The sequence below is a fragment of the Carcharhinus amblyrhynchos genome, chromosome 32 (assembly GCF_965287045.1).
Source record: "Carcharhinus amblyrhynchos chromosome 32, sCarAmb.v2.hapA, whole genome shotgun sequence".
Lineage (NCBI taxonomy): Eukaryota > Metazoa > Chordata > Chondrichthyes > Carcharhiniformes > Carcharhinidae > Carcharhinus > Carcharhinus amblyrhynchos.
In genome coordinates this window covers 10,296,973-10,317,834 of record NC_137355.1, presented here as the reverse complement: position 1 = coordinate 10,317,834, position 20,862 = coordinate 10,296,973, and the positions used below count along the sequence as shown (strand labels likewise).

Genomic DNA, 20,862 nt, shown 5'->3' with positions numbered 1-20,862 from the left:
ATTTTTGTGTACATTGAATCTTTAAACATAATCTTTCCAAAAACAAGGGGTGAGATAATAATGCATTTAAATGAAATCCAATCCATTTTAAGACAGAAGCTTTGTCACCAGTTAGAGTGGTTAGCACTGCTGCCTCACAGCACCAGGGGCCCAGGTTCAATTCCCAGCTTGGGTCAGTGTGCGTGTGGAGTTTGCACATTCTCCCCATTTCTGCCTCGGTTTCCTCCCACAATCCAAGTATGTGTGGGTTAGGTTGACTGACCGTGTTAAATTGCTCCTTATTGTCCTGGGATGTGTACGTTCACTGGGTAAATGTCTGGGGATAGGGCCTGGGGTGGGATTGTTGTTGTTGCAGACCCAAACGCACTGAATGGCCTCCTTCTGCACTATAAAAAAGGTTTCTATGGTTAGTCTACCCTTTGTGACAAAAATACTTAATCCTTACCACAAAAGCATTTACTGGTCCAGCTTACTTCCATCTATTACAAGGACAGTTTGAGTGGCTCCCGATTCATATCCAACACAGCGAAATGCTTACATCTTTACAATTATCCTGATGTTTAAAATGCTGCATCTGTTGACCTGAACTGAAGTATTTTAGATATCAGACTTAAACAACCTGCTTTATCCAAAACTCTGTTCGAATTCTTTCCTTAGTTCAAATATAAAGTACGACCATTTCTAAGGAGTTTCCTTGTAATTAAAGCTGCTTAACCCTACTGTCATCTTCCAGAAGTTAACGGACGTGAAATTGAGTCTTGGTGATGTGGTTGTTCCTTAAAATGTGTTTAAATTAAGTCATTAATAATACTTCATTTACGGTCATTTTAATCCAATTGGCTGATAATAAACACATGCAAAATCCAGCTGAAAGCCCAATTGTTTGAACACAATGCTCTCAATGTTAGACTGAGAGCATCTCTTTAGAATGGTAAGTAAATGTTATGTTAACTGGGTAAATAGACATCCCTATCATTCAGTTTAGCTTTCACCATTTCGTTCAAGACTAGCTTTTAGTTAACTTGTCACTTTTGATTCATACTTCGTAAGCAAAACAATTGTGAATTCCCCAAGTTACGAGATGGAGGTGAGAAGTGTACTTGTGTCAGTGAAGTAACATTCCCACATTATTCTGCCGATGTAACTCCATTCACTTCAATCAAATTTAGCATGATAATCCAGAGTTAAGAGGCAATAATAAAAGGTAGACAACTCCCATTGCTGGTTGTACCGGCAATATTAGCTCAACATTCTTGTCAGGGAAATGCATAGCTTCTGCTCAAGAATAAGAACGCAAGAAATAAAGTTGAAGTTTATTAGTCACAAGTAAGCTTACATTAACACTGCAATGAAGTTACTGTGAAAAATCCCCTAGTTGCCACATGCAAGCGTCCTTTCGGGTACACTGAGTGAGGATTTAGCTTGGCCAAAGCACTTAACCAGCATGTTTTTCAACTGTGGGAGGAAACCCACACAGATGTGGGGAGAACATGCAGGCTCCACACAAACAGTGACCCCAAGCTAGGATTCGAACCCGGGCCCCTAGAGCTGTGAGGCAGCCATGCTAACCACAAGAGGAAGCGTCCACTCTATATCTACTTTGTTCGTTCCTTATATCATCTTATTTACACCTCAATTAGATCGCCTCTCAATCTTCTAAACTCTAGGTTATTGGCCTAACTGCCCACTCTCTCCACAAGACAAACCCCTCATCTCTGGAATCAATCTGGTGAACCTCTTCTGAACTGTCTCCTCAAATAAGGGGAGCATTATTTGAGAACAGGGCAGTAAGCAGACTGCAAACGAGTGGGCTTCTGAATCAGTAACAGAGCAGGGAAAAAGTGTGTGTATTTGTAACCTACTAAAAACCTAGGTATTGCATATACCAATGCTTCTAAAGGACATTCTGATGGATTTTGAAGTTCAGGAACTTGGACTCACTCAGGGATAACAGGGCCACGAGGTTCAGCTGGCACAAAATATTGTTGAATTTGTGATTACTAAGCTCTAGTCTCCCAGCAGTGCAGGTTCTGAATCTTAAGAACGAGCAGAAGTTCAGCTGAAGTTACAGCAATTGACCATTCACTACTGCGCTGTTAAATTCCACAGGAGGCATGCTGGCACAATGGTTAGCACCGCTGCCTCACAGCGCCAGAAACCTGGGTTCAATTCCTGGATTGGGTCACTGTTTGTGGAGTTTGTATCTGCTCCTCATGTCTATATGGGTTTCCTCCAGCTGCTCCGGTTTCCTCCCAGTCTGAAAGACATGCGTTGACCCGAAGAGGAGCCGGAGCGTGGTGACTAGGGGAATTTTGCAGTAACTTCATTGCAATGTTAATGTAAGCCTCACTTGTCACACTGATAAATAAAAACTTTACTTATTGAAATGTTAAATACACGTGGCATGGTGATATTTTGTGTTAGCGAGCACATTTGTTGCTATGAAGTATTTTTATGCTATAGGTCAAAAATGGGCTTTATAAACCACACTCAACACACGGCTGCACGCTGCAAACAGCTGTGTGCATCGAGGTGGAGCTGAATTACTGAAGGTCCAACCAGGCATTTAGAAAATAGCAAATGATGAGTTTTACCGAGTTGAGGAAGATCCATTTCCAATCCATTGCTGAACAGAGGTGTTTTTAGCCAGTGAGTTGTATCTTGTTCCTCAGATGACGTAGGTGGGCCCTGAAGCATTCCACCGAGACAACGGCCTACAAGTAGTGCAACAGTTCGTTCCAGGTCCACAAGCCACACCCAGGGCTGGGCAGGCTGAGGTATAGCCAAATCATCAGGGTCAGCACTTTCAAGAGTACCTAGCAATACAAGTCCCCATAAAATATATTGTTAAGAGCTTTTCAGGGAAAACGATCACAGCCTTTCTTTAATCTCTCCAAATGCAGGATTTAAGTTACAAAAGGAGATTGGTACATTTCCGCCCCCACCCCTCCCATAACCTCTCATTATCACACAACACATGGTTAATCGCCAAGGATACAATATTAAAAAAGTTATACCATCAGAAGCGGGATGCGGTGGCAAGACGGTATTGTTGCTGAACTTGTAATTCAGGGACACAGGGTAATGCGCTGGGGACCCAGTTTGAATTCAATAACTAAATAATAAAATATGGAATTCTATGGAACATAGAAGATAGGAGCAGGAGGAGACCATTTGGCCCTTCCAGCCTGCTCCACCATTCATCACGATCATGGCTGATCATCCAACTCAATAGCCTAATCCTGCATTCTCCCCATAACCTCTGATCCTGTTCGCCCCAAGTGCTACATCTTAAATACATTCAATGTTTTGGCATCGACTACTTCCTGTAGTAATGAATTCCCCAGACTCACCACTCTTTGGGTGAAGAAATGTCTCCTCATCTCCGTCCTAAAATGGCCTACCCCAAACCTCAGACTGCGACCCTTGGTTCTCGACTCCCCCGCCATCGGGAACATCCTCCCTGCATCGACCCTGTCTAGTCCTGTTAGAATTTTATAAGTCTCTATGAGATTTCCCCCTCCTTTTCTGAGCTCCAGCAGAAACAATCGTAACCTAGTCAATTTCTCCTCATATCAATTCCACCATCCTCGGAATCAGTCTGGTAAACCTACACGAAACCATCGCCGATTGTTGTAAAAACCCATCTGGTTCAATAATGTCCTTTAGGGGATAATCCTTACCAGGTTTGGTCTACATGTGATTCCAGACCCACAGCAATGTGGATGATGCCTTCTGAGATAGGCTTAGCCAGCCACTCAGTTCAAGAACGATTAGCGATGGGCAACAAATGCTGACCTAGTCAGCAACGCTCACATCCACTGAATGAACAAAAAATAAAACCATACCTGAGCATGCCTCTTACCATGTAACGGCCACTGCAGCTCCTGCTCCTCTAAAAGTGCAGCAGCTGGTAAAAGTCGGTTTAGGCGATCCAAGGAGGGCAGCAGATCCAGCAGGTGGCTCAACACTGGTCTCGCCACAGAGACAGGCAGCAAGAGCAGGGAGTTAATGATTTGACAGAGCATGCTCCCTGCTGCTGATCCATACAGGACACCTGCAAGGAAAACAATGCTGCATAGGTACATGGAGGATTTGCTTTAAACCAGTGCTTGCCGCTGTACACAAAATCAGAAATATCTAAACATTTTACCCTAATAGTAACATGTGGATTACATCCAATAACATACTCAGAAAAACGTTGAAAACGTTACATTCAATTTCAACTTGGGTCACTGTCCGTGCAGAGTTTGCACATTCGCCCCTTGTCTGCGTGGGTTTCCTCCGAGTGCTCCAGTTTCCTCCCGGGGTTAAAAGATGTGTGATTTAGGTTAATTGGTCATGCTAAATTGCCCTTTAGTGTCTCAGGATGTGAAGATTAGAGAGATTAGGGAGGCAAATATGTGGAGTTGTGCGATATTGCCTGAGTGGGATTGTTGTCGGTGCAGCCCCGATGAAATGATTCTATGACTGGGAGGTGAGGTCAGACCTGGGGCCATGAACACACGATAATCACCAATAGGGAATTCAGGAGAAATTCCTTCCTGTCGAAACATTCTTGGAGAAGATCAGAGAACATTCTTACCCAGAGAGGTGATTAGAATATGGAATGAGCCACCACCATGAAGGATTGATGCAAAAGCCATTGATGCATTTAAGAGGAAAACACATGATGGATAAAGGAATGGAAGGCTATACTGATAGGATGCAACATAGAAAAGTGGCAGGAGTCCTATGTGACCAGTAATCTATTACAACAAAAAAAATGGATTGTTTGAAACAGAAACTAAGTAGAAGCAAAGAAGTCACCTTGAAGTTTGTCCCTGACGCTACCATTCCAGGAGCTCTCTTTCAGCAGTGTTGCAGAACGGGAGTATATTTCAGTCGCATGGGGCAATAAGAGTTGGAGATGTTTGTGCAATAAAGCGACGCTGCTGGAGCTCTAAACAAAATGACCATTTTTTTAAGTTAATCAACAAAGTTCAACAGAAAAATATCTCAAGTCTACATTTCCCCCAGGGAAGGTCAAGGCGCATACCTCATTGACGCTGTTGGTATGGCAATATGCCAATAGTTGCTTCTGTAGAGAGCACAGCAGTTCATGCAAGTGAGCTGGCTGGCTGTTCTCAGCTGAAGATGTCCCCAGAAGCTCCTTGTCACTATTCTTTTCCAGTTCTCCAAAAGCCTGATCCTGTTTAGAATGAATCATTGTCAGAAGAAGATTTGAAATTGTTAACAAGATTTTAATCAAACTGCAACACATAAACGGAGAACTTTAAACTGCATGAAATAAACAAACACTGGGATAGTCTCTTTCAGAGTACATCACAGAATCTCTATAGTACAGGAAGCAGCAATTCAGCCCATTCATCCTGCGCCAACAACAATCCCACCCACATCCTATCCTCATAACCTCGTGTATTTACCCTGCTGCATGGTGGCACTGCTGCTTCACAGCACCAGGGACCCAGGTTCGATTCCCAGTTTGGGTCACTATCTGTGCGAAGTCTGTATTGGTTTCCTCCCACAGTCCGAAAAATGTGCTGGTTAGGGTGCAATGGCCACGCTAAATTCTCCCTCAGTGTACCCAAACAGGCACCGGAGTATGGCAACTAGGGTATTTTCACAGCAACTTCAATGCAATATTAATTATAAGCCTACCTGTGACACTAATAAATAAACTTCAAACAGTGCAGAGGGAAGGCATTCAGCCAACTGAACTAAAAAAAAGTGTAGAACAGATTTACTAGGATGCTAACGGACTTGATGGTTTGAGTTATAAGGAGAGGCTGGATCGACTGGGATGTTTTCCCTCCGGTGCACTAGGAGGCTTAGGGGTGATCTTAGAGAGATCAATAAAATAATAAGGGTCACAGATCAGCTAGATGATGATCAATATCTTTTCCCAAAGGTAGGGGAATCTAAAACTAGAGGGCATAGGTTTAAGGTGAGAGGGGAGAGATACAAAAGTGTCCAGAGAGGCAATTTTTTTTCACACAGAGGGTGATGAGTGCCTGGAACAAGCTGCCAGGGGTAGCAGTAGAGGAGGCGGGTCTATGTGGAAATCCACATGGACATGAAGAGAACATGCAAACTCTACACAGACAATGACCCAAGCTGGAAGTCGAATCCAGGTCCCTGATGCTATGAGGCAACAATGCTAATCACTGTGCCACCACGCTGGACTGAGACAGACAGATTTTTAACGAAACAGGCAATCAAGGATTGTGGGAATAAGGTGTGAAAGTGGAGTTGAGGATTATAAAAGAGCAGTCATGATATCAATGAATACCGTGCCCACCCCAGTGCAGGCCGGCATCTCAGTAAGCAGACACACTGGGCTGAATGGCTCGTTCTGCTCCTACATCTTATCTTTAGCGATAACTAGTCTCATCTGAGTGTCCCTTCCATAAAGGATTAAAAATAAAATCAATACTCCTCAAGGTCATCAGTTAAGAATATCTAGGCTATATTTCACATGAAGCAAGATTTTTAACGAACTACGACACAGTGGAATTGAATTAAGTCAACATATTTTCAAACAGAAATCTCCTTACAGTATAGAATCCTAAATTTCTGAGCAGGGTCTTCATCAAAATTTCTGCCAGATGTGTATCAGGATGACTGGATTGGGAACTGAATGAGGAATCAGGGAAAGCACTGTAATTTGATCCTGTAGAGGAGGCTTCAACATCAGGAGGAGAACTATAACCCAGCAAGGAGGCGACATGGGTGTGATCCTGTAGGCTAGTGAGAATAATATCCAACTGCATCCTCTGAAAAACAAAGACGGTGAAATTAATATTACACCAATGTATAATGTACAACAATGTATAGCAGATGTACATTTAAACACTGCAAAACCAGCAAAGAAATTTGCAAGTTTAGTGTCAGCATTTACATAGATTTATATTTCTGTATTACATAAGAAGATAAGAAATAGGAGCAGGAGTAGGCCATCTAGCCCTTCGAGCCTGCCCCGCCATTCAATAAGATCATGGCTGATCCAAAAATGGTTCAGTTCCACTTACCCGCCTGCTCCCCATAAACCTTAATTCCCTTATCGATCAAAAATCTATCTACCTGTGACTTAAACGAATTCAACGAGGTAGCTTCCACCAGTTCAATGGCAGAGAATTCCAGAGATTCACTACCCTCTGAGAGAAGTTCCTCCTCAACTCTGTTCTAAATTGATCCCCCCCCTCCTTATTTTGAGGCTGTGTCCTCTAGTACTTGTTTAATTTCTAAGTGGAAAGAATCTCTCTGCCTCTACCCTATCTAGCCCCTTCATTATCTTATATGTCTCTATAAGATCACCCCTCAGCCTTCTAAACGCCAACAAGTACAGGCCCAATCTACTCAATCTCTCCTCATAAGCTAACCCCCTCATCTCCGGTATCAGACTGGTGAACCTTCTCTGTATTCTCTCCAAGGCCAATATATCCTTTCGCAAATAAGAGGACCAAAGTTGCACACAGTACTCTAGTTGCGGCCTCACCAGTACCTTGTACAATTGCAGCAAGACCTCCCTGCTTTTATATTCCATCCCCCCTCGCAATAAAAGGCCAACATTCCATTTACAGCCAGTTACTAGGCAGAATAAATTTAATATCATCGCAAATTCCAAGATCATGAATTAGAAAGTTGCATAATTGAGTAATTTTGATAATTTGCTACCTGCAGAGCTTTGGAAATAAAGTTTAAAGTTTATTAGCGTCACAATTAGGCTTACATTAACACGGCAAGAAGTTCTGTGAAAATCCCCTAGTCGCCACACTCCGTACACTGAGGGAGAGTTTAGCATAGCCAATGCGCCTAACCGGCATGTCTTTCAGACTGTGGGAGGAAATCCAGGCAGAAACAGGGAGAACGTGCAGACTCCACGCAGTGATTTGAGTCAGGAATCGAACCCAGGTCCCTGGCACTGTGAGGCAGCAGTCCTAACCACACTATGCCACTAAACTTGTATTTACTTTCAATGTCTTAAAATGCCCCAAGATGCTTCACAGCACAGAAGAGATAGCAAATAAAATATGACATTGAGGCACACAAGGTGATATTCAAGCAGATGATCAAAAGCTTGTTCCATGATTTATAGGGAATTTGGTGGAGGAATCTGGTGGAAAGGTGAGGTGGCAGTGATGTTTACGGAGGGAATTCCAGAATTCAGGTCCTCAGCAACAAAAGGCATGACCATCAAGGGGACAGCGATTAAAATCAGAACAAAGTGCCAGAGGTGGATCAGCATAGATATTTCAGAAGCTTTGTTGGGGTGGAGAAGATTACAAGTCATGGAGAGATTTCGATACAGGGGCTGAAAATTGTAAAGTATGCTGAACTTTGAGCTCCAGGTAATAGGTGCATAGGACTTCATGTAGCACTGCCTGAAAAGGGTGGGGAGACAGAAATCCCAATCCCCTTGAAAAGAAAATACTCAGATATGCACTCAGAAGGTGCCATTAACCACAGGGCTTAGCTTGGTAGGTGGGATTAGGCTGATCAGCAAGGAAATACTTTACAGAGTCATAGAATCCCTACAGTGCAGAAGGAGGCCATTTGGCCCATCAAGTTTGCAACAACAACAATCTTACCCAGGTTCTATTCCCATAACCCCACATATTTACCCTACTAATCCACCTGACACTATGGTCAATTTAGTATGGCCAATCCACCTAACCCGCACATCTTTGGACTGTGGGAGGAAACTGAAGCACCCATAAGAAACCCACGCAGACACAGGGAGAACATGCAGACTCCATACAGCCAGTGACCCAAGGCCGAAATTGAACCCTGATCCCTGGCGCGAGGCAGCAGTGCTAACCACTGTGCTGCATCAAATTCCTTTGAGTTGTACATTTTTCAGTGTTTGATTAAATATAGATATCTGCAAAATCCAAAAACAATGCACTTACTTGTCCTTTTGTTAAGCTTTCCCATCTATCAGGGCCCTGCGGAAGTAGTGAATGTAGCAGCTCCATTCTTTCACGTAGTGGTGGAAGTAACATTGTAGCGCCCACAGACAATGTCTCTATGACAGCCTACAACAGCAAGGAAAAAGCACAGGTCTATTATGTGGTATTATAGATACAGACCTCTGGTTGGTGAGCCTATGGAATTCTCTACCACAGAAAGCTGTGGAGGCCAAGTCACAGAAGATACAAGAACATAAGAACTAGGAGCAGGAGTAGGCCATTTGGCTCCTCAAGCCTGCTCCACCATTCAACATTTGAAATGGAAATTGTGTTCAGTTCTGGTCACCTCATTATAAGGATGTGGAAGCATTGGAGAGAGTGCAGGGGAGATTTACCAGGATGCTGCCTCGTTTGGAGGGTAGGTCGTATGAGGAAAGGTTGAGGGAGCTGGGGCTTTTCTCTTTGGAGCAGAGGAGGATGAGAGACGACTTAGGTTTATAAGATGATGAGGGGATTGATAAGAGTGAACATGCAGAGACTATTTCGTCGGGTGGATGTAGCTGTTACTAGGGGGCATAACTGTAAGGTTCATGGTGGGAGATACAAGAGGGATGTCCGAGGTAGATTCTTTACTCGGACAGCGGTTGGGGTGTGGAATAGACTGCCTGCTGTGATGGTAGAGTCAGACACTTTAGGAACTTTCAAGCAGTGATTGGATAGGCACATGGAGCACACCAGAATGATAGGGAGGGGATAGCTCGATCTTGTGATTGGACATAGCTCGGCACAACATTGAGGACCAAGGGGCCTGTACTGTAATGTTCTATGTTTCTATAAGATCATGGCTGATCTTTTTGTGTACTCAGCCCACTTACCCACCCGCTCACAATAATCCTGAATCCCTTTACTGATCAAAAACCTCTCTATCCTTGCCTTAACATTCAACGAGGTAGCCTCAACTACTTCAAAGGGCAGGAATTCCACAAATTCACAACCGTTCACATGAAGAAATTCCTCCTCAACTCAGTCCTAAATCTGCTCCTGTTTATTTTGAGGCCAAGCCCTCTAGTTCTAGTAAGAACATCCAATGGAGAAATAGATCTTTAGACTCTAAAAAGATGTCAAGGTTCTGTGGCGACTGTGGGCGTAAGGTATAGAGTAGACGATCAACCATTATCATATTGAATGGGAGCAGGCTCAAAGGGCCGAATGTCCTACTCTAGTTCTGATTTCCTATATAACTTCTGTACTTGGTTTTCAAACCCAGGTTGAATGCTCACTTATTACATAAGGCATTGGAAGCTGATTCAGTTGTTCCTTCAGGTCAGGAAGCCACAAAAGATCACTGTGCTAGAGGTTAGCAATTCATCGATCACACTTCCCGAATACATTGACTGAGAATGCTATTTACTGCAAAATACTCAAATGCACCCAAGATGCCAGAATCACTGAATAGCATAAAATTAATAGGACAATTCACTGGGATTCCTTTGCAGAGGCACATTCTGACTAGGTGACACCACCCTAAAACATCCACCTCTGAGATCTCACAAAACCAAAGTAGACAGGAATGTCCCATTCCCTTTACTTCTCTTGTAGTTGGCACGGGAGAAGATCATGCCCCACTCAATTGACTAGCACAGCAAATTGCTCCTCTTGTTGGACTGTCTGCAAAGTTGGAGTCTTTCCAGCACCATCCTAGCGAAAGCTTTCCTAGTGATGCTGAGGAGTGAGGCGTTGCTGCAAAGTTGCAGCCTCTTCAGTCACCTTTGCTTTTGTAGATGACATAACACGCAATCTGCTGAAATTCTATCCTTGCTGGGTGCCTGTTTACCAAGGCAACAATGGCCTTCAAGTGATAAGGCCGGTGTTGAACTCAGCCATGACAGAGGGCCGTGGAGTGTCAAACAAGTCTGGGAGAATGGCCATCTCACTGCAGCACAGTTCACATCACTGTTCAACTCAGTCGGACATCTTTTTGCTTTCGAACTAGCAACTTCGACAGATGCACCATAGAAAGCATCCTTTCCGGATGTACCACTGCTTGGACAAGACCGCAAGAATCTAGTTGTGAATAGTTGTTAACGTTGCCTAGTCCATCACTCAAATCAGCCTCCCATCTGTTGACATTGTCTACACTTCCCTCTGCCTTGGCGAAACAGTCAACATAATCAAGGACCCTACGTACCACGGATATTCTCTCTTTCCCCCTTCTTCCAACAGGGAAAAGATACAAAAGTCCAAGATCATGTATCGACCGACTCATGAATACTTTCTTTCCAGTTGCATCGGACTTGTGAATGAACTTACCACATATTAAGTTGATCTTTCTCTGCATGCTAGTTATGACTGTAACATTATATTCTGCACCCTCTTCTTTCCTTTTCCCCTACGTACTCTATGAATTGTATGCTTTGTATATAGTGCTCAAGAAACAATACTTTACACTGTATAATAATAATACGTGAAAATAATAAATCATATTCTGCCTTAGGTCTACACTGATCGACAACATGATTCTTGATGCATAACTGGACTCACTTGGGGAAAGTTGCAAATGCATTGACAGACTCATGAAGTGTGCATGGAAAAACAACAAGTTCACTCTTAGGACCAAGATTGAGGTTCATGAAGCCTGTGTCCTCAGCACCCCATTGTTTGGCTGTGAAGGATGGATAATTGACAGCCATCAAGAAAGAAAGCTTGATAGTTTTCCTTTCCAATGCCTGCATTCTTGCCATCTCATGGAAGAACAAAATCGTCAATGTGATAGTCTCCTTAAAAGGCAAACCTAACTATGTTAGCATTCATCAAGCAGAGGTAACGCTGCTGGTTTCAGCAGATTCACAGGATGTAAAGTAGACACATTCCAGGATATCCCGTATAAGGAGGTAGCCAGAGCATTTGATGCTCCAATCTCTGCTTCAAGGATGCTTGCAAGCATGACATGAAGGCTCCAAACAAACATGGATTTTCACATCTTGGTGACACTAACCAACAGAGGGAATTGGTGACATTATCTGTGGGCCAGCATGCGATACAGGATTACAGCAGCTTGTCACCAGGCACTAATGTCAAAACACCACCAGACAATGCAGCACTTGTGGCTGAACCTGCCTCTCACAAAGAGCAACAAAGGCACGCCCTGTGAAACCTCCCAGCACTAGTGGATTTGTTCCATATACATCATCTCACATGAATGGAAGGATGCCGATGAGATTAAGTTGCTGCCCCAGTCCAAATATCTCAACAGTGCTATAATGAAAGGGAATTCAATCTATCAGGCAATAAGCAATTCAAATATGAAAGAATGGCTGTGAAATAACTCACCTCTTGGATTTCATCTGGCACAGAGGAGTCCATTAATCTGAACAAGAGATTTCGCAGTGGCCTGGCCTGTCTCCCAAGGATGCTGGTGGCCACACCCCCAGCTAGAGCCAGTGCCAGATGGTTGGACAGCAGCTTGAGACAAAGCTTAAGAAAATTATGATGCTCCCTATCAAAAAAGATAATAAAGTTGATCAAAATCTGAAGAGGAGAGATATTTGGTGAACATAAAGAATCTATGCCACCAATACAGCTTGAAAACAGAGTTATAGAATGCTACAGTACTGGAAGTGGCCATTCGGCTCATGGAATCTGCACCGACCACAATCCTACACAGGCCCTATTCCCACAACCCCCTGCATTTACTCTAACCAATCCCCCTGACACCAAGGGGCAATTTAGCATGGCCGATTCACTTAATCTGCACATATTTGGACTAATACTTGAGAATACTTAATATTCAAGTAAGTCCAACATCTAACTGTGAAAACCAGACCAATGGATTTGGACAATCTTCCAAGCACTAGAGCTGTCAAAATAATTAGTATAGTTAAAAAGGTAAAAGCAATTCCAAATATTATTTTCTAAACATATAACTTTTGTGATTCTACAGAGATATTACTCCACATATATTTACTGACTTGGTTTCACTAACACCTTCATTACAATAATGGAAGGTTGATATTAAAACGGTTAAATTCTTCCATTAAAGTAGTGGATAATGAAAAGTTAAGCTGTGCACATTAATCTTTTTCACATACAATATCTTTTCTGGGGTTATTGGCAGCATGTGGCACAGTGGTTAGCACTGCTGCCTCACAGTGCCAGGGACCCTCCCACACTCCAAAGTTGTGCAGGTTAGATGGATTGGCCATGCTAAATTGCTCCTTAAGTGTCAGGGGGATTAGCAGGGTAAATGTGTGGGTTACAGGGTTAAGGTTGAATGGGATTGTTGTCTGTGGGCCAAATGATTTTCTTTTGTACTATAGAGATTCTACAATTCTATGAATTTCTCCTTTGCTGGCATGAACAGCAGGGGCAAGGTAGCTTCACCAACTAAAAACACTAAATTTGAAGTAAATTTGCTATATGAACCATTCTGATTAATTGAAAGAACGCTCATGATAATTCTACATAAATTCTAAACTTGTGTTGCACAAGATAAACCCAATCCTATTAAATTGAGGATTACATAATTAGCTGACTAGGTGCACTTCATGGCATCATGATAGCATGCAGTAAAGTATGTCAGGCATGATACTAAAAACATCTACTGTTGATGGTATATTTACGGATATAATTCTGCTTAGGCCAGCTTGGTCGGTGCAGAATTCATAAATTTTGTTATAATAAATCAGAACTTGGCTCAAATCTAACATTGCGTCACAACGTCAACAGTCTGTAAACCGCATGAATGGGACAGCATGGTGAGACAGTGCTTAGCACTGCTACATTACAGCACCAGGGACCTGAGTTCAATTCCCGGCTTGGGTCACTGACTGTGCGGAGTCTACACATTCTCTCAGTGTCTGCGTGGGTTTCCTCTGGGTGCTTCGGTTTCCTCCCACAGTCCAAAAGAGGTGTTGGTTACGTGCATTGGCTGTGCCAAATTCTCCCTCAGTGTACTCAAACACGCACCGGAGTGTAGCGACTAGGGGAGTTCCACGTAACTTCATTGCAGTGTTAACGTAAACCTACTTGCGACACTAATAATTAAACTTCAACTGAATTCTAACTCACCAGACCTTACAACAGCCAATCCTACCTGGATGACGGGAAAGGCAGGGGTGGAACTTCACTGTTGATTCCATCGCAGTACCATTCAAGAAATGATCTTAGATGAGAAAAGGTGCTTTCTTCCAAATCCACACAGTAAGGTCTGTGCCAAGCCACAACTTGTCTGTCATAACAAAAGAGGTGTCGAGGTGAAGCATCTGTCAAAACAGCAATTTGTCTAAAATATCACTGAGGCGATTTTTGTTGCATTTTCTCACCTGTCTCTGGGCAAAGCTGTCCAAGCCAGGCTGTGGGAAGTTCCAGCAGAAATCTGCTGACATGCCACTCCATCCAAAGCGATCACTTTCTTGGGCTTGGTGATTGGACCCGTTGAGTTTCCTTGACCACATTGTCCCATAGAATTATTGCCCCAAGCATACACCTCATTATCTACAATTATAAGAAAGCACAGTGTTATGATAAATAGGTTACATCTAAATCAACACATTTTTCACCTTTAAACAGCAATGTTCAGCAGGTTAGATGATGTTTCAGGACACCACTCTTGCAGGGCAGTAAATGACAGGTTAAATAGATTTCCGTTTATATATTATTTCTTACGGTCATCAGACATCTCAAAAGCACCGTTTGTCCAATGAAATACTTTTGAAGTGCAGTTACTATTGTATTATCGAAAATATAGCAGACAATAACCACACAGTAAACTCCCACAAACAGCAATGCAATAAAAAGAATTTTTTGTGTGGCAATGATTAAGGGGCAAATACTGGTCAGGACACCAATGACGACTTTGGAAAAAGCCATGGATCTTTCACATCCACCCAAGAAGGCAGATGTGATCGTGGTTTGGTCTCATTCAGAAGATGGCATCTCTGACAATACCACACACCTCCAGTACCATCAGTGTCAGCTTTGAGTTTTGTGCTGAAGCCTGGAGTGGAACTTGAACCCAGAACCACGTGACTCAAGTGGCAAGAGTGCTATCAACTGAGCCATGACTGACCTCTCAGATACAGAAATGTAGATATCAAGTTTTCACAAGATATAGAACTGTTTTGGATAATTGTTTTAGGGACAAATCCTTGCCAGGGCACCAACTTCCTTGTTTCTCCCAAGTGGTTGCAAGTTTGGGAGGTGTTTTAAAAGGGGCCGTAGCAGGTTGCTGTAGAACATCCTCTAAAGATGTGTTGTATGATTGTTCAAAACTTGAATAATATTGACAACAAAAGAGCTTTTCATCTTGCACTCATCAGGACAATTACATGAAGGCAAATTTTCAAGTGGTTACAGACGAATGTTCTCGCAAGAAGGATCTGTGCAGATGCCACGGGCATTAATTGATGTGAACAAATGGGGAAGAGAAAGATGGAAAAAAATTGTTTGGCAAGTTGAGTCTGATTGGCCAAGGTGTTGCCATGAAACACAGCAGGAAACTATAGGCTTCCCAAGTTTCCAGGTAATTGAAGAAAGATACAAGGCTTGAACACGAGCTCGCATTTGTAGAGAGTGGTCCGTGCATACGAAAACAACTTGCTTGTAGCGAGTGCAAGTAAAAGACATCATCAGTTTGACGGATTATCTTAGATTGGTTGTTCAGCAAGTGCTGCCCAATCTCGCTAACACACAAATGACAAAATGGCAAGTTCTTGAATTTTTTTTTAAATGACATTCTGACTTGAGGTAAGAGTGCTACCAGTGACCGTGGCTGACACAAGTCAAAATATTTGTAACTTTAGATTTTTCAACTGAAACAGTGTCAGAATTTCTTTCTTTGCCACAATGCAGGTATCACCAGTTCTTTTGGTGATGGGATGAAAATTGAGTCAGAGAAAGCAATTGGACTCATACCTACGTCGTAAAGTGGAAGTACTTCAGCAGCAACCACAGACTATAAATACACACCTTCATCAAGCAGTGGATAGGAAAAGACACATTTAACTGCAACTCAAAGCACAACATCAATTTTCTGGTGAATTATCACAACTATGGGGAAACTGTCAACTGTGACTGACCAATCAGTTCTAATCACATACATCCAGCAAGGTAGAATCACCCAAGGATAGCCTCTCCCTTTAGAAAGTCCTAGGAAGTGATACCCTTTCTGTTCAGAAACAGAGCTAGATGGGCCAAATGGTCGTCTTCTGCATTGTAGGGATTCTACGATAGGTCTTGTCACCTGATGAACTCTTCATTGATTCTGCAGCAGCTTGTGACTGGGGTGAACAAATCTCAATTGTTTAAACATACAATGTAAAATAAGTACTGGTTTCCAACATCCCATGGATACCACCAAGGTGCGCCGATGCCAAATGATCAAAGTTACTGGAATGAGACAACAGATAAACGATTTTGATCTTCACTAGAATCGGCTTCTTAAAACACCCAATTAGAGATAAAGTTTTATTTATTAATCACAAGCAGGCTGACATTAACACTGCAAATTAAGTTACTGTGAAGTTCCCCTAGTCGGCACACACTGGCACTTATTCGGGTACATGGGGGGGACAATTTAGCTTGACCAATACACCTAACCCATACATCTTTGGGACATGAGGGGAAACCCACGTAGACACGGGGAAAACATGCAAGCTCCGCACAGTGACCTAAGCCGAGGAATTAAACCCGGGTCCCTAGTGCTGAGAGGCATCCGTGCTAACCACTGTGTCACCAGCTGCCTCATAACAGGAAGCTTCAACAATTAACCTCTCACAAGCTGCAAGAAAACATCTAAAATGAACAGTGAATAAGTTCATTTGAATCTTGTAGCTATCAGAAATTGAATTTTAAATAGCTCACTTGCTGCTATTACACAACAATCTCTCAGGCACAATTCAGGCTGCTTCACATTACCACTCATGTTTTTCCCTTTACTAAATCATTTAACTCTCTCTGGCAAATAACTGATACTTCAGTGGAAGATTTTCGCGATTGTTACTTGAAGCTTTAATCACCAGACTAGGTAAAATTCAAGTGGCAAATTTCCACCTGTCAAAGTGGCTACTTGTTATCAAGCATACCAACCTGTGGTTCAACCAAAATCTATCAAGTTCAGGAAAATTCATAGACTAATTCCTGGTTATATCATGATCTAGAATTTATGAGCAGAACTGGCAGGGCAATATGACAGCACAGTGGTTAGCATTGCTGCTTCACAGTGCCAGGGACATGGGTTCGATTCCTGGCTTGGGTCAATGTGTATAGAGTTTGCGCATTCTCCCAGTGTCTGCATGGATTTCCTCCAGGTGCTCCGGTTTTCTCCCACAGTCCAAAGATGTGAAGGTTAGGTGTATTGGCCGTGCTAAATTCTCCCTCGGTGTACCCGAACAGGTGCCAGTGTGTGGTGATTAGGGGATTTTCACAGTAATCTCACTGCAGTGTTAATGCAAGCCTACTTGTGACACTAGTAAATAAATTCAAAACTTAATTCTTCTCTGCATTGCTTCGCTGATCATTCAATGTTTGTTTCTGTGTATAAAATTATGATGTGGAGATGCTGGCATTGGACTGGGGTGGGCACAGTAAGAAGTCTCTCAACACCAGGTTAAAGTCCAACAGATTTATTTGGAATCTGAGCTTTTGGAGCACTGCTCCTTCATCAGGTAAGCCACTCACCTGATGAACGAATTTTGTACTCTATACAAAATTAGAGTGATGTAGCACTTCAGGATTCTGAGCTTCTGTTTTCATGGCTAGTTTTGAATTGATTATAATCCTTTTCAGTTTTTTTGGAATGCATCTTTCACCCTCCTTTGTCTTATTTTGTCCTTATTTCTTGGTTTCGCTTTTCATCTAATGTTTACATACCTTCCCAGTGACAAAATTTGTCTGCCTGTGTTACCTTTACATTTGTCACTATTATCCTACATTCTGGCAGGACACTGTTTTTGGACACTGCTAGACATTTCGTTTCCTTACAATTTATGCTCAGTCCTTAGTCCTCACTTATACTCATTACTCTAACTGGAATCTTTTGCAATTTCTTTTCAGAAACGGCAATAAGAATGGTGTCATCAGCGTATCGTATCAAAGTTGTTATGATATGACACAACAGATAGCAAGTGACAGGCTGCCCATCTCCCAAAGGGAAACTTGTGGCACGATGGCAGTGGCTAGCACTGCTGCCTCACAGCACCAGCAACCTGGGTTCAATTCCCAGCTTGGGACACTGTTCTCCCCATGTCTGCGAGGGTTTCTTCCGGGTGCTCCCACAGTCCGAAAGACGTGTTGATTAGGTGCATTGGCCATGCTAAATTCTCCCTCAGTGTACCTGAACAGGTGCCGGAATGTGGCGACTAGGGGAATTTTCACAGTAACTTCATTGCAGTGCTAACGTATAATTTGTGACACTAATGGATATTCTTTGAACAAGCTGCCACACGCTTTGCAATTTATATATTAAGTCAAAAAGAGTAAATTTCAGACCAGATCTAACTATTTTAAATAATGAAGAAATACTTAAAAGACATAAGAACACCATCGCATAATTAACAGTACATCTACAAACATTTCCTAAAATACTTTTGCTTAAATAACTCAGAGCCAACCCCTTTTGATGACAACAACCCGCAGTTTGCTAATCGTAAAAATGGTTTTGGTAATTATTGCCACACAATGCACTGCTGCTCTGGGGAAAATCTTGCACAGGCTTTCCTCCTCTCTCACTCAATGCTGAGACCACAGCATGTTTCAACAGCTTTGCAGACAAGCACAAATTTCTCAGAGGGTGGCAACTGATGTTTGCAGATCTGTCTCTAGCACACACCGTCTTTGTCAAGATCTCATGGCCACATTGCAAGTCTTCAGTTCCTCTTTAAATATTTTTCACTTTGATCTTCCACTGTTGTCCCGACAGTCCTTTCAAAGTTCCCTTTCCCAGAATTAATCACCTTAAAGTTAATGACTGCTATGTTCATAAAAGGAAATTTACTTTGTCTCACTCATTTACACGCACCCAAGTTCCTTTTCAAATACATTACTTTAGTTTTAAATCATTTATTTGCCTAATGTAAATTCTTATTCAAGCTGCTCCCGGGACACTGTTCATTGCCACTTCAATCACCAGACTTCACCTTTACCCCTGTTGATGTTTTGACACTGACTTTAGTTTCATTAAACCAGTCATATCCACACCCACACAAGCCAGTTTCACAGTACACAACAGTGATATCGAAAACAGAATTCTCAGTCACAACTTCCAAATAATAATCCAGGAAGGTGTTTCAATTCCTTTAAGGATATTTCCATTGTGTCTGGGGTGAAAACTCTTTGACCCCTTTTAATATTCACAAAAATGCTGAGATCATTCTCAAGTTTTAAGCTGCAGATTGTTGCCAAAGATTTCTCATCACCTCAAGATCCTTGCCACCAAGTTCAAAAAACTTTAACATCCTCATCCGCTCTTCGCCTTGTCAGATGCCTTACTATGATCAATAAAACACACAAATACATCTTTTTTTCATCTAGGGCTCTTTCTGATACATACATGATGAAAGGATATCATTTCTTGTTCCTCTGTCTTCTACAAAACATTGAAGAACTGCAACTTCTGAATTTACCTTACTCCTGACCCTATTCATCAGCATTTGAAGACAGAGCTTAGTAATGTGACTAAATCAGACCGACAATGTGGATGGAGTTCATATTCAATTACTCCATGATTTTTTAGGGAGCACAAAGAATAGGATTTAATTAAGGCTTCTGGGATTTTTCCTGTGTCATGGACTTCATTAAGGATGATAGTCAGTTTGTCTATAGCAAAGATTCTTATAGTTGACTGGGTCATTAAGTATGTCCAAAGCTGAGGTAGACATTTTTAATCAGTAAAGGAATTGTGTGTTATGGGGATAAGGTGTGAAAGTAGAGTTGAGGATTATCACATCAGATCAGTCACGATCTCATTGAACGGTGGAGCATACTCAATAAGCCACATGACCTACTTCTGCTCCGATGTCTACAAGATCGGTTATCAAGTGGCTCCAACTGGAAAGCCTCATGCCGTTTTTATAAAATGCAAGCACCAAACCCACTCCCGTTACATAAGTCTTGAAAGCTGCCTTAAGCACACATAGAAATGCAATAACTTCTGCAATTGTATTGCTTTGGAAATTCAAATTTGCTACTTACCATGTGAAAGAGCCAAACAGTGGCTGTCACCTATTGAAAGGTCAACTATTCTTGTAGTAGCTAGCTCTTCGATAAGTTTGGGCCTCAGAGCTGTAGCTTCCGAAGAGCCACAGCCAAGACAGGCACCACAGCCCCAAGCATACACCTGGTGGTTGAAAACAAACATAAATTGATAAAAGTCATTCAGAAAGTAAATTTGAGATATGAAGTCCCCATGTTACCTGTATTTTTACAAGATTTCTGTCCAATAACTATAGGATATGCAGTCCTTTCACACTTATGACAATTCTTGAAGACCAACAGTCTGTGCTACAAGAGCTTGTATTAATATAGAGGCTTTAACGTAACGAAATGTTCCAAGGCACTTCACAGGGCCATGATAAAACAAAATACCAGATGGAGACAGTGAGCTAGTGGTAATGTCACTAGACTAGTAATTAGCCTCTGACTGGCAATTCTCAGTAGGTGAGACTTCCGACCCAGGCTTCTTGATCCCAGGGAATGCTTGCTATTACTGGCAGCACTTCATGCAGCAGGCCTTCCCAAGACGAGGAAGCATTAAATTTGTCTCACGTACACACTCGATAGACAGACAGGAACATTCGGAAAAACAATAAATTAATGCAATAACATGGGAGTTACACGGAGAGGTAATACTCTTACTGAGTAACGACCAACATAAAAACCGTAAAAAAAAAATTCTGCAATTTTATTTTAAACCATTTAAGGTAAGACACAATTACTAAATAGACTACCAAAAGAA

At 42.2% G+C, this 20,862-nt stretch overlaps 1 protein-coding gene across 8 annotated transcripts in view; it reads right to left on the bottom strand.

Moving 5' to 3' along the window:
- herc1 (HECT and RLD domain containing E3 ubiquitin protein ligase family member 1) overlaps positions 1–20,862 on the bottom strand; it is a 234,496-nt gene that overhangs the window by 151,843 nt on the left and 61,791 nt on the right. For all 8 annotated transcript variants that reach the window (XM_080216228.1, XM_080216235.1, XM_080216232.1 and 5 more), the window contains exons 9-18: positions 20,100–20,244; positions 14,234–14,405; positions 14,005–14,139; positions 12,243–12,408; positions 8,913–9,038; positions 6,558–6,776; positions 5,039–5,191; positions 4,810–4,942; positions 3,866–4,057; positions 2,595–2,816 (exon numbers count right to left, since the gene is read on the bottom strand). In XM_080216228.1, coding sequence (XP_080072354.1) covers positions 2,595–2,816; positions 3,866–4,057; positions 4,810–4,942; positions 5,039–5,191; positions 6,558–6,776; positions 8,913–9,038; positions 12,243–12,408; positions 14,005–14,139; positions 14,234–14,405; positions 20,100–20,244 — 1,663 coding nt within the window. The remainder of the gene's footprint in view (positions 1–2,594; positions 2,817–3,865; positions 4,058–4,809; positions 4,943–5,038; positions 5,192–6,557; positions 6,777–8,912; positions 9,039–12,242; positions 12,409–14,004; positions 14,140–14,233; positions 14,406–20,099; positions 20,245–20,862) is intronic.